This window comes from Chinchilla lanigera, unplaced genomic scaffold (assembly GCF_000276665.1).
Source record: "Chinchilla lanigera isolate Chin_1 unplaced genomic scaffold, ChiLan1.0 scaffold00031, whole genome shotgun sequence".
NCBI classification, from domain to species: Eukaryota; Metazoa; Chordata; class Mammalia; order Rodentia; family Chinchillidae; genus Chinchilla; species Chinchilla lanigera.
The window spans coordinates 22,906,628-22,919,055 of NW_004955432.1; the positions used below are offsets into that span (position 1 = coordinate 22,906,628).

At 46.7% G+C, this 12,428-nt stretch overlaps 1 protein-coding gene across 8 annotated transcripts in view; it reads left to right on the plus strand.

Annotated features, from left to right (window-relative positions):
- The window catches only part of St7 (suppression of tumorigenicity 7), a 271,419-nt gene that overhangs the window by 240,883 nt on the left and 18,108 nt on the right, over positions 1 to 12,428 (plus strand). For all 8 annotated transcript variants that reach the window (XM_013515988.1, XM_013515985.1, XM_005388126.2 and 5 more), the window contains one exon: positions 11,014 to 11,164. In XM_013515988.1, coding sequence (XP_013371442.1) covers positions 11,014 to 11,164 — 151 coding nt within the window. The remainder of the gene's footprint in view (positions 1 to 11,013; positions 11,165 to 12,428) is intronic.

Genomic DNA, 12,428 nt, shown 5'->3' on the forward strand with positions numbered 1-12,428 from the left:
TGGGAGGTGCGGTGCTGGTGGGCCGTGTGTTTGGGACCGTGGATGGGAGGTGTGGTCCTGGTGGGCCGTGTGTTTGGGACCGCGGGTGGGAGGTGTGGTCCTGGTGGGCCGGCCCGCTGCGTTCGGGCTGTGGTGAGGCAGCGCAGCATGGCAGCAGCGGGAGGCAGAGCACTCACTGTGTGGCAGCTGTGAACGAGACAGGAAAGGGGCAGGGCCCCCAGCTCCCCCCACGGACAGGACCCCATAACCTAAAGCCCCCACGAGCCCCTCCTCTGCAACTTGCCGCCCTCCTGGTAGTGCCAAGCCGGGGACCAAGCCTGGCCACTTGGGCCTCTGGGGACGGTCCAGATCCAAACCAGAGCGTTTCCTCCTCTCATGGAGACGAAGCCACCCCGTCTTTCTGCAGTGTGATGCAGATTTCCCAGAGTCAGCAGATGGTAGGGCAACGTTAATTGTCACCCACACTAACCTACCCGCACTGACTTCCCTGGCAAAGTGTTCCCAGTTTTGACTCTTCTCGAATCCTTTCTTCTTATGCTTATGAAGAAGCAAGCAGTCATTTGTTTCAGTCAGGCGGATGCTTCTACCAACTGGAGTTAGGCTGTCAGGTGAGGCTCCATATCCAGCAGGACCTGCAATGCCCAGCATCACTCAGGAGATAAGAGACCTATTGGAAGGTCATCAGATGCTTCTTTTAGTTCAGGACTCGCAGTTTTGGAGTCTCTGAGTCTTCGTAGCTCATCAGCTCTCTGCTCTCTGCCCTGTACTTTCAGTCTTGGTTTCATTGTCATAATCAGAGAGAAGAGCTCTCATGTCCCCAGAAGAGGAATGCTTTCTTTTTTTTAACTTTCCTCAGCTGGCAGCTATATACCTTGCTGGGTCTCCTGTCAATGTTTGAACTGCCTTTATTTAATCAGTGTTACTCTACCCTAGCAGAATTACCAGGAGGCATCCCCCCAGCTTTACTTCATCATGGAGAGGATACTTTTCTTGCAGCTACCCATCAGCCACTGTATTTTTCTAGGTGTCTGTTTCTGAAACAGAGCCACCTTTCATGCCAGGAATGCACTGTGCGTCACTCACCGAGCACAGCCTGTGTGTCAGCCCCTGGGACAGTGGTCATAGCATGACCCACACTCTCAAGGAGTGTCCAGGCATTGCCCCTGTGAAAGGTAGCACGCTGCAGGACCCATAGAAGGAAGCAGCCAGCTCACACGCGACCTTGGGTAGATAACCTGGGAGCTCTGTAATTCCAGGAAGCCAGATCCAGTGCCTTGCTGTTACAAACATTCTGTAAGTGTCGGCACTGTGGAAGTAGCCTGACTGTATACAGAAGGCCCAAATCGCTTGTTCAACTCTGAAAACCTTGGGAATGGTGGTCCTCGGAATGAGCCCACCTGATGAGAAAGCCTGGCCTCATCAGTATCATCAAGAAGGGCACCTACGTCCCAGGTCCTCTGCCTCACCAGCCCAGTCTCCTACTGGCCAGCTCGTGCTTAGATCACTCACAGTATTTTAGCTTTTACTTCTACCAAAACTGTTCTTTCACTCCTCGTGCAGACTTTAATAAACTAACACAAGGAAACCCTTTCTGGTTGAACTTACAGCAAAACATCTGGTAGCTCAGTGTCGTTAGCTTTCCATCACTGTGACAAAATACCTGCCATCATCACCTTGCAAAGAAGAAACTTTATTTTGGCTCACAGTTTCGGGTGTTGCAGTCCGTGGTCACTTGGTCTGTGGCCTTGAGCCTGTGGTAGCACAGCACGGCGAGGACATGCGGAGGAGGAAGCTGCTCGCGGCCTGGCAGCCAGGAAGCAGAGAAACAGGCAGGGGCGGCACCCCTATGTTCCCTCCGTGGGCACAGCCCCGGGGCCTCCCTCTCTTCTGCCAGCCTCCCTGCTGCTTAAGGGCTCCACTGCTTGTCCGTGTAGTCACAGCCTGGGGACCAAACTTCTACTGCACAGGCCTCTGAGGGGCGTTTAAGATCTAAACCACAGCACCCAGCACTCCTGAGCAACTCTGCTTACAGTTCTGAAAATAACAGAGAACTCTGACGGCCCACCACTGCGGAAGAAGTCCAAGCTCCTGAGTGCCCACTCAGCAAACAGGACGCCCCACACCCATTCTGAGCAGCTAGGAGAGGGCTGGGAAACCAGGGCCATCTCCAGCAAGTTGGGGTGCCTCTCTGTTATATGAGGCTGTCAAAGGAAAAAAATCAAGAGAAATAACCAGCACCAGTGGAGACTTCCCTCTCAGGCTCCAGACCTGGTACCTGCTGCCCTTGACCGTCCTCCAGGGAGGTCGTGCAGGCTTTTCACGTTGTTCCTGTTACCTTCACACTGTAAACCTTTTCCCAGAAATCGCCAGCACCAGCCGCTGAGCCCTATACTCCTCTCACTGGGCCCACCCAGAGGACAGTGAAGGCAGCGCAGGCAGTCCATACTTGCACTGAGGGAAGGCGGGTTGCCATGCTCCTGACTCATTTTATCAGAATGGCCTGGAATGGTCAGGATATTTAATTGGGAAGCTAAACTACAAGATGTTGGAAGGTCATTATAGACCTTCATTATAGACCTACATTATAGACCTACAAGGTCATTATAGACCTACATTATAGGTCTAAGAGTCAAAAGTCGTGAGAAAGCAAGGAGGAAAGAATTAAGAATGTTTTAATAGAAATGCATTCCCATTAAAATTTTTTTTAAAAACTCATCTAATGTTAATCTAGAAACTAATTCCATGGTGATTTCAAGAGGTTTATGAAGGAAAGTATTGTGGTAATTGCATATGCTCATGGAGTATCTATGGGACATTGTAATAGTGATGGAAATTCTATTTCATGCAAACACTAAAGCAGTCCTGCCTTTATGTCTTGGTAAAGCTGATTGACAGAGTATAAAATTGCTTTTTAATCCAATTTAGGAAACAATGTGTAGTGAGTTTTAGCACTGAAAAAATGCGTGAAGCATGGATGCAGAAATTCAAACTACCCTGGCAGATTATCTATGATATTGTATATCAATGGCACATTTCAGAAGTATTATTTCAATATAAGTTTCTTTGAATTGGGTCATATTGTGTTCCAGAACTTTTTTGGGTTAGAGTAATGAGAATGTATTGTAGAAATATGACCCACAGGAAATGAATAGAAACCAGATTGTAGGCCACATTTCTCAGGAATGGAAAGTTGCTAAGTCTCTTCCTTTAGTAAAAAACACTGCTGCCAAGATCATCCCTACCAAGGTCACTCCCACCTAGGCCGCCAGATCCTCTGGCCCCTTCTCACACTCCGTCCTGTTTCCTCTCTCTGCAGGATTTGGTCTGTGACTGGCCTGCTACTTTGCACGTGCACATGTGCACACACACACTCACACACACTCACACTTACCTATGCTAAGCATAGGGACCACTGAGACACCCCCCCCCAGCCGCTGGCAATGTTTTGTGTTGTAAGGCCGTCTCAGCTCCTCAGCCTTTCTCTGTGTCCTCCTGAACTCCGGGTGCTCACCTCCCATGCCCTTTCCTTTTCTACCCACCCCTTGATGTTGGTCTTAGGAGGAGCCCTCTCCTGTCCCAGAGCTCAAGAACTTACGGGCCCTCACAGTGCAGCTCTGGCCTGTCCCGGAACACCCACGTGTGTATGTTTCTCGAGTCTCCCTCAGCCCCCAGACCTGGAACCTCTCGCCCTCAGGCCGTCCCGCCAGGGATGTTGTGCAGGCCTTTCAAGTTGCTCTGGTTACCTTCCCACTGCTATGCTTCTTTTCCTGAGGGTTCCTCAGGTCTCTCTGTGACCCCCCCAGATACCCGAACTTTTATCACTTTCACATACTCTATTTTAAGTGTCCGAACAAGATATTTCACATCTAAAAGTTTGAAAACCATGAAGTTACTTGAGGTAAAGTGCGCACCATGGAGCGGGTCGTGGGAGGCCTTTCACAGCCTACCTTTACTGCTTTCTTTCCTCAAAGAGTGTCGGAAAGCTTGAGGTCCAGTGCAGGTTCTTCCACATTCAGGCAAACTGCTTACCCACCCAAGCCTCCATTTTCCCATCTGGGAAGTAGAAATAATACTGTCGGCACCCTCGAAGAGTCAGAGGTAATGTGTGGCATGTGGTACTGCCTTACCAGTGTTGGCAGTTCCTGTCACGATAGTACTCACGTTTCGCCAAGTTACAATCATTTTATGTCCTTGTTTTGGACCTTGCTCCTGCTCTGGAGTGCCCCCCATCTTTATAGGGTGCACTCTTGTTCATTTAGTCAGATTTTCTCATATCATCCTTTTTCTGTGATGCCTTCTTAGGTACAGTGCCCTGTATTTGCTACTGTAGGCCTAAGTGAGTATTTAGTGTTCTCACCAAGGCATTCATCATGTTGAATGTTATTACTTCTCTACCTATACTTACTGTTGCTCTCCCACTCCCAGACTGTGGAGCTTCAAGGTAGGGAACTAACCTGATTCATGTTTGTATCTTTGGGATAAACTGTGTGCTCCGTATCTGTGTCCTTGTGCACACCGTACATGCTCCCATATCGTGCCTTGGGATATCCTGTGTGGATGCTTGCATATTTTTCAAATGAAACAAAGGAAGTGATGAATAGATAGCAAACCAGGAAGAAGCAAGTCCTTCTGATGAGGATCCCTGAGTGATGCTACGTGTCACCAGGTTACTTTGCTCATTCAGCTTTGCGTTTGCTTATTTCCATGTTGATTGGTTGGTGACCCCAGCAGTCAGTTTTCCTCAGCTGTTCTCCTGGGATGAGACTGCCCATGTGTCTTACCTAGAAACTGATCGGGTTGTCTATAGGGCAAACACAAACTCATGTGTATATGTGAACATTTCATTTTGGTCAGCAAAAATGGCTTCTCTTCAGTGAATATTTTGTACTAGTTATTATGTGAGTGCTTTATATATTATTTAGTCTTTAAAATTTGGAATCAGCAAAAACTGTTTTTGTTGCTCTTTTTTAGTAGATAGAAAAACTGAGGTTCAGTGATTTTAAATAAAGTGTTCAGAATCACATAGCTTTGTAATGGAGCATGATCCCAAGCAGCAGTGCGCAGTGGCAGATGGCAGATGCGAGGGGGGTGAGGCCAGGAACTGGGGTGACAGGCACTTCATTCCACCACCACCTGGCCTGCAGGACACAAGTCTCAGTTACTCCTCTCTTCCTGTGCTTTGCGTATGTGCCTTAGTGAGTCCAAGCAGTAGGTGATATTGAAATTCAAAACATAGCCTCTTCTCCAAGTAGCACTAGTTTTGTTCTCTGAACACTTTGCTGATTTTTTAAAAGACATAGTCTCTGGGTTTAGAGTCATTTATCAGAGCCACTTGTAGACATGCAAACATTAGTATGCCTGCTTACCCTTGACGTTTTGTGTATTGTGTTTTCGTGTGTGTATGTGTGGTACTGAGGGTTGAACCCAGGGCCTTGTACAGGCTAGGTAAATGCTTTACCTCTGAGCTATAGCAATAGCCATTATAAAATTTTAATTTTGAAGCAGGATCTCCCTGAGTCGCCCAGGCTGGCTTCGAACTTGGAGTTCATCTGCCTCACACTCCTTAGTGGCTGAGGTTATAGGCCTGTGCGGCTACACCAGGATACTTGGCTGTTTTTGATGTCATTCTGGAAGTAGATGTGTGAGCCAGGCATGGTAGTATGCATCTATAATCCCAGTGCTCTGGGAAGCTGAGGCAGAAGGATCGCAAGCCTGAGCCTAGCCTGGGCAACTTAGCAGCTTAGTGAGTAAACTTAAACTCTTAAATGGCTGGGAGTGTAACTCAGTGTGACGGCCCTAGGTTCAATTTTCAGTACTGAAAAAAGGAAAAGAAAATAGGTTTGTGTTACATTTGTACTTATACGCATACACACAAAAAGTGCTTATTACAGAAAACTTGGAAAGCACAGGAAGAGCACAAAAGATTCTTATTCTTGCATAAAATCAATTATTTGGCATAGTCAACATTCAATCTGTGACCTTTTAATGTTTTTAATGACTGTATATATTATCAAAATAATCTGGTATGTATAGTACAGTAATTGTTTTTCACTTAGCAGTGAATCATGAACATTTTCCATCTTAATAAACATTCTTCCACTGCCTGGTTTTTGGGAGAAACTTGATAGCCATCATCTCATTGTGCTATAATTTAATTTCTCTGTTCTTTCACAGTTTGTTTATTCCTATATTTTTGTAGATGACTTTTGTGATTTGGGCTGTTGTTGGTATTAAAAATTCCAAAAGGCTATGAATTAATTGCTTGGCATTAATATCTATGAGAAGGATAACTGAGTCATTTTCACTCAAATTGTTAAAGGTGTGTGTGTGTGTGTGTGTGTGTGTGTGTGTGTGTGTGTGTGTGTGGTCTTGGGGACCATAGCCTTTGCCCTGAGCTACATCCCCAGCCCTTTTTAATGTCATCTTATTTTGAGACAAGGTCTCAAGTCACTAAGTTGCCTAGACTGGGCTTGAAGGTTCAGTCTTCCTGCCTCAGCCTTCCAGAGTTCAGGGACTATAAGCATGTGCCAGCACACACAGCTACATTATTATAGAATTGTAAAACCCTCACAGAAGAGACCTTAGCAGTTTCCTGGGGCAGCCTCTGATGGACCAAGTCTCCTCCCGACTCTCCCTCACAGGTCAGCCACAGTGTCACACTGCTCATACACAAAGGCACTGCACTCTGCTCTTCTTTGTATGTCCTGGCTTGTATTCTCTTGTATTGTGCGTAAGGAACTAGATTCAACATAAATAGATTTTGAAAAGTTGCTTCTGAAGCCTTTACAAGTACTGCACTTCGATCAGTGGGACTGAGGATCTGGGGAGGAAGATCGAGGCAGGACACACGCGAGCTAGCATGGAGCACTGGCTTAGCTGAGAGGGTCCAAGTTGTGAACGCACGGGCAGAGCATGTTCTCTGATTTGCGAGCTGCAGTTATCCTAATTGACTTCTGCATACTTGTGGATAGGGATCTGCCCTCTTCCATTTATTGTTCTCTTGACAAGTAGGATGTGAAATGTTGTTCCATGCCTTTCTAATTTAGATGTTGCACATGTTGAGAGGTGGTCTTGCCAACCATTTTAAGCATGGCCAAAAACACAGCACTTTGCTGTTATTAGCCGTCGTCATCTGCGCAGAGCCAGCGTTCTGCTTGGAACTGTGAAGGAGCATAAATCTCCTTTCCAGGCACAGCCTCCTTCTGCCGTAAGATAGACACGGTGCCGGGCAGAGTGGAGTGTCTTCGCTGGGCTGCTTGGGCGGCTCCCATGAGGCCCGCTAGGTCAGGGTTTCTAATTTTGAGTGTGCTCTTGAGAAGAAAAGTTTCAATTTCATTAGTACATATGTATTCTATGTATAATGTGTATATATATATATATATTACCTTGTAGAAAGTACTAAACTGTAGGAGGGATAGTAGGGAAGATTAAGATAAAGATGACAGGGTTCATGCTGTTGATTCAGCTAAGAAAAAGATAACGGTAGCTAAGTATAAGGCGTATGTGGAAAGCATGTGTATGGAAAGACCAGGGAGCTCAGAGGAGAAATGAAGACTTGCCTCACAGTCTGCACTTGCTGCTGGGGGTGACAACTCTGAAGCCATGGGCGTCTCATTCGGCCTGCGGGATGGATAAGCCGTATGTCTCAGCCACATGTGTGCTACTGTTTTCCAGCTGTGTATAGACGCCCTGTGGATAGATAAAAGCAGTGCTTTATTTGTTGTAGTTTTTGCCATACTGTGTACTCTCAATCAGTAGGTACTGGACTAAGGACTCCTGTCATAGAAATCTGCAGAATTTTTTCATGTTGGAATTTGGTCCAGTTATTTGAAGTTCAGAAACCACTGCCTATGGCAATGTGTCCTGAAGAACTTTCTGTTTTGATGGAAAGGGTCTCTACTTTGTCCAGTACCAGTCCTTCCACGTAGCACTCTAGTACTTGAAACATGGTGAGTGGGATGGAAGAACTGAAGTTTTTGCTCTATTTGACTTTAATTTTAATTTGAGTACCCTTTTGGCAAAGGATACCTCATCGGACAGGGGCGGTGCATGTCTACAGGATCATTCTGTTGTCGTTTTCCGAGCGCCTCCACCGGGCTGTCTCCGACACACCTGCTCCTGGCTTGTTCTCCACCCGCACATGTGGCTGGCTCCCAGGCCCTCTTCCTCTGTTGCCGATTCCTACCAGTCCTTTAGGCCAAGGGAAAATGCCTAGTGAATGTACTGGTCAGCTTTCCCGTTGCCGGACACAGTACCTGGCACTCACAGCTTCAAGGAGAAAAGCTCACAGCTTGGGGAGAATTCAGTCCAGAGTTAGCTGTCTCTAAGGCAGAAATATGGCGGAAGTGTGTGGCAGAGCAAAGCTGCTTAGTCTTGGTGGGTGTGGAGCAGAACAGAGGAGCAGTGCCAGAAAGGGATGGTCAGCCGCCGGGAGAGCCCCCGAGGCCGTGCCTCCTTGACTGCGCGGACCCCCAGGGAGCACCTCTGCTAGCCGCCAGGGGTTTCTCAGTACAATTCAGCTACCATGTCAGGATGAACGGTCACTGTGAGACAACGCTGAAAGCCTTTCCTGGTCATAGAAATAAAAGGAATAGTAATTTGTACTTCTTTCCCAATATTTTCTGATTCTTAGGGCCTTAAAGAGAGTTCAGTATACCTGGGATACATGAGCTAGTTGTTTTCATTTTTTGTATGTTTCCAAATTCATACAGCATGATCCTTATTTAAAAAGTTATCTATGTGATAGGCAGGGTGGCTATGATCAGTGATTAGAAACTCAATCAAAATCTTGTAGGACTCAAAAATCTTTACTTCTTTGTTTTACTGATGATTAAGGGTCATCAAATGGTCTGTCTTCTCTAACTTACTCTAAAATAATACAGTTAATAACCTTTTATAAGTTATACAGTAGATCTTTCTCATGGCTGCAGATTCTGAGACCCTCACTGCAGTACCAATACACATTGTAATGGCTTCTTATGAGGTAAAATATCATCAGCCAGGTATCTGAGCACAAAATCTACCTTTTATATTTATAATGTGGTTGATATTCACTATAAATATAGTGCTGGTTAGGGTCTAGGTAATCGTCTGTCATTACACTTCCCAAAATATTTTTATCCTGCCTATTTTAATATAAGATGCAGGAGGAGAGGAATAGCTTATAGGATCAAAAGAGGCAAGTAACCAAAAAGTTCTTCTGGAACTTAAGCTTAAAGGGTCGTCATCAAAACAGTAAATGCCTTTTATGGACCGGTCTGGAAGGAGTCCGTTGTCTTGGCCACTTGCTTTTCACCGAGCTGCCGTACCTGATACTCACAATTTAAAGGACAGGGTTGCTTTGGCCCATGGTTCCACGCATGGCCTGCTGGCTCCTGTGAGGTCTCATGGCAAAGGGGCATAGCGGAGGAGAGCTTGGGGAGCAGAGAGCACAGGGAGGAAAAGGGGAGGGGACACGCTCTTCCAGGTCACAACCCCGTTAACCCACCTCCTCTCCCATCAGGCTCCACCCCTGAACAGCCCACTTGGCTATAAACTCCATCGGCGGACTGACCCGCTCACGAGTGTCCCTGGCCAGTCACCTCCCCAGAGCCCCATGTGTGAGCTCATGCGATTGGGCTCGGGACATCCGGGTGTAAACCGCAGCACCCTTCTATGAGATCTTTCTACCAAGCGGCCTTTCTGTCCCAGTTCCAAGTGTAGTGACTGTGTGTCTCCTGCTGGCCACTAGGGGGGGCCTCTCTCCTGCTCTCCTCCTTTTCCTGGTTTGACACCAGGGCTTGATGGTTTCTTGTAATGTCAGACCCAGATTTGGAGAAGTTTCCACTTCTGAGCCAAGAAGCTCCCGCTGGGCTGTCACCCCGATCCCGAGTGCACCACCAGGAGAGGAGGCTTACGGCAACGGGGTGATGCCCAAAGGGAGTGAACCCTCCACTAGATGAAGGAACATAGTTGTGCAATAATCCCTATCTGTGTGTCACCCTCTTTCATAACTTCCCACTGTCAAAACAAGCCACAGTTATTTCTGGCAGTAAGATTTTTCACTTCCTTTTGTTGTGTTTTTATCACAGGTTAACTGAGCGCATCCCTTCTTGGCCGCCTGTCTTTGTTATGAAGGAGTTACTGGGGTTGTGGGGACAGTTGTCCATGGTGGTGGTTGTTGTGGTGATGTGGTGCTGTGCTGGGTTGTATCAGAGAAGGGAGATAGTGCGGAACGGCACACCAGGTGACTGCTACCCAGCAGGGAGTGGTAGTGCTTGCAGATACCAAATACCTTTCTAAATGTGCTTCATTTCTATAGTAAATGTGAAATAATACAGGTGAAAACTTAGTCTTCCCTCAGGCCCCATTGGTGCCTGTTCTTGCCCCGTACTTTTCTCTCTTTGTAGAAAAGTAGGCACGCAGAGGTGTAAACTCATGGGCACCCTGAGTCCTCTGCAAAGGATGTGAAGGAACATTGCAGTCCAGGCTCGGCACTGCTCCCGGCTTGAGTCTCCCTGTGCGCGGGCTGCCTCCCTTCCTCCCGCTGCCTCTGAGCTGCTCTGCGTGGCTCCGGGCACAGGGTGAAGCCCTCCTCCTGGGTCTGTAAAGAAGAGAATGATGGGCAGTGCTGCTCAATCTGACATCTCTCCTGTGCAGTTGGCTCAGTCGTATAGCTTCTAGACCTCCGTGTTTCACTTTACATATTTTCATTTTGGCTATAAAATTAGGTCAAATTATTGTGTCTTTGATATTTTTCTTTATTCTGTTTGAGTCTGTATTAATTTCTTTGACTGGGGTACCTTGGCCTGCAAGCCTCTCATCTCCACCGTAGGAAACGAGTACAAGGCTAAGCGTCTGTCAGCAAACTTCGGATTGCGGTACGCTTCAGTAATTGCCTTCAAATGCAGTAAGGAGGTTTTGGATTTTATGAAATGCTTACAAATGGTGGCTTTAGGGAAATTAACCTATTTCAATATTGAATTCCAGATTCCTACGTATTAACACATCTGTCTCCTGCCATTTTTATTTCAGTACCTACTAGAAATGAAAAGCTTAATCCTACCCCCAGAACATATCCTGAAGAGAGGAGACAGCGAAGCGATAGCGTATGCCTTCTTTCATCTCGCACACTGGAAGAGGGTCGAAGGGGCTTTGAATCTTCTGCATTGCACATGGGAAGGCAGTAAGTAATTTTCTTTCTTTGACATATTTCCTAAGAACATAAAAATGTGCTAACCTGTTTTTTGCCCTGAGTACTCCCGGTGAATTAATAGAATCTGCACATGTCTATTCCTGTTTTCTGTGATGGCCCATTGCTAAGAGGGGTAATTAGTTAGGCACTCCAGTCCCCAGCAGTGTCGGTGTCACCATGGTGCTGCCGCGTCCAAAGCCAAAAAGACAAATGTATAGAGTGCGACTAGGCCTGGTGCTGGACTCTGGTTACTGCTTCTTGGTGTCCTTGTGGGGAGCGTTGGCTGGGAGCTACAGTTGGAGCTCCGCTGGCCATGTACAGAGGCACGCATTTCAGAGCAAGAGCAGTGGCCGTGGGGGCCTAGTTTTTAGTGAGCAGTGTAGCATTGTTATGATTGGAAAAGTGCCTGGTAGATGGACGTCGGGATAAGGCTGAAAGTCGCGCTCCACAGATACTCTGTCCTCTTGAAGGAGAGGGGGCACTAATGGTGGTGCCTTACCCTGGAGAAGCATGTTTTCTGGTGGGAAGAACAACAGCAGCGTATGGCGGTTGCTGGTGATTTTTCAGAAAGGAGAGGTCTGTGGGGTGGAGCAGTCGTGGGTAACCTTATGAGTCAGATAAGGGTTGAGCCAAGGCACGAACAGCTCAGATAGCAACGTGAGCAAGGGTCCTGAGTGAAGAGATGGTAAGTGGTGGGCTCACGGGGGAAATGTAATTAAGGAAAAACCCAAGACTGTGGAGCATTAGACCACATGTGCTCTGAAACTCTGCCAATGTTAATTTAAGCAAAACAAACCCAACGTAGGAATTTTTCTCTCATGGAAAAACAAAATAATAAATATTAGAATCTTCTGATAATTTTTTCCTAGTTCATCCCTGCTCTGTTTAGTCTCACAAACAAGTGTCTTTTAATCCTTTCCACTCTGTTTATCTTTTCCACTTCCATTTTCATTTTGTAATCTGCTCCTTCCCTTTCCTGCCCTTCTGTAACCCAGCAAGAAGCCAGCTCTGTGCAGGAAGGGAGGGAACAGCGCATAATGGGTGGAGTAAAAACAAACTGACAGAGATGGAGTCCAAGGTGATGGATAGGTTTATCGTCATTTTGAAATTTTTCTTTAGAGAATGAATAATGGGTTCACTTACATAATTTACTGTTTATACCTTGAAGGATCCACCCTTACTCATAAGTGTAGATGACACACCGGTACCAACAACTGTATTTGGATATGTGAACACATACCGCACTCCACTGAGA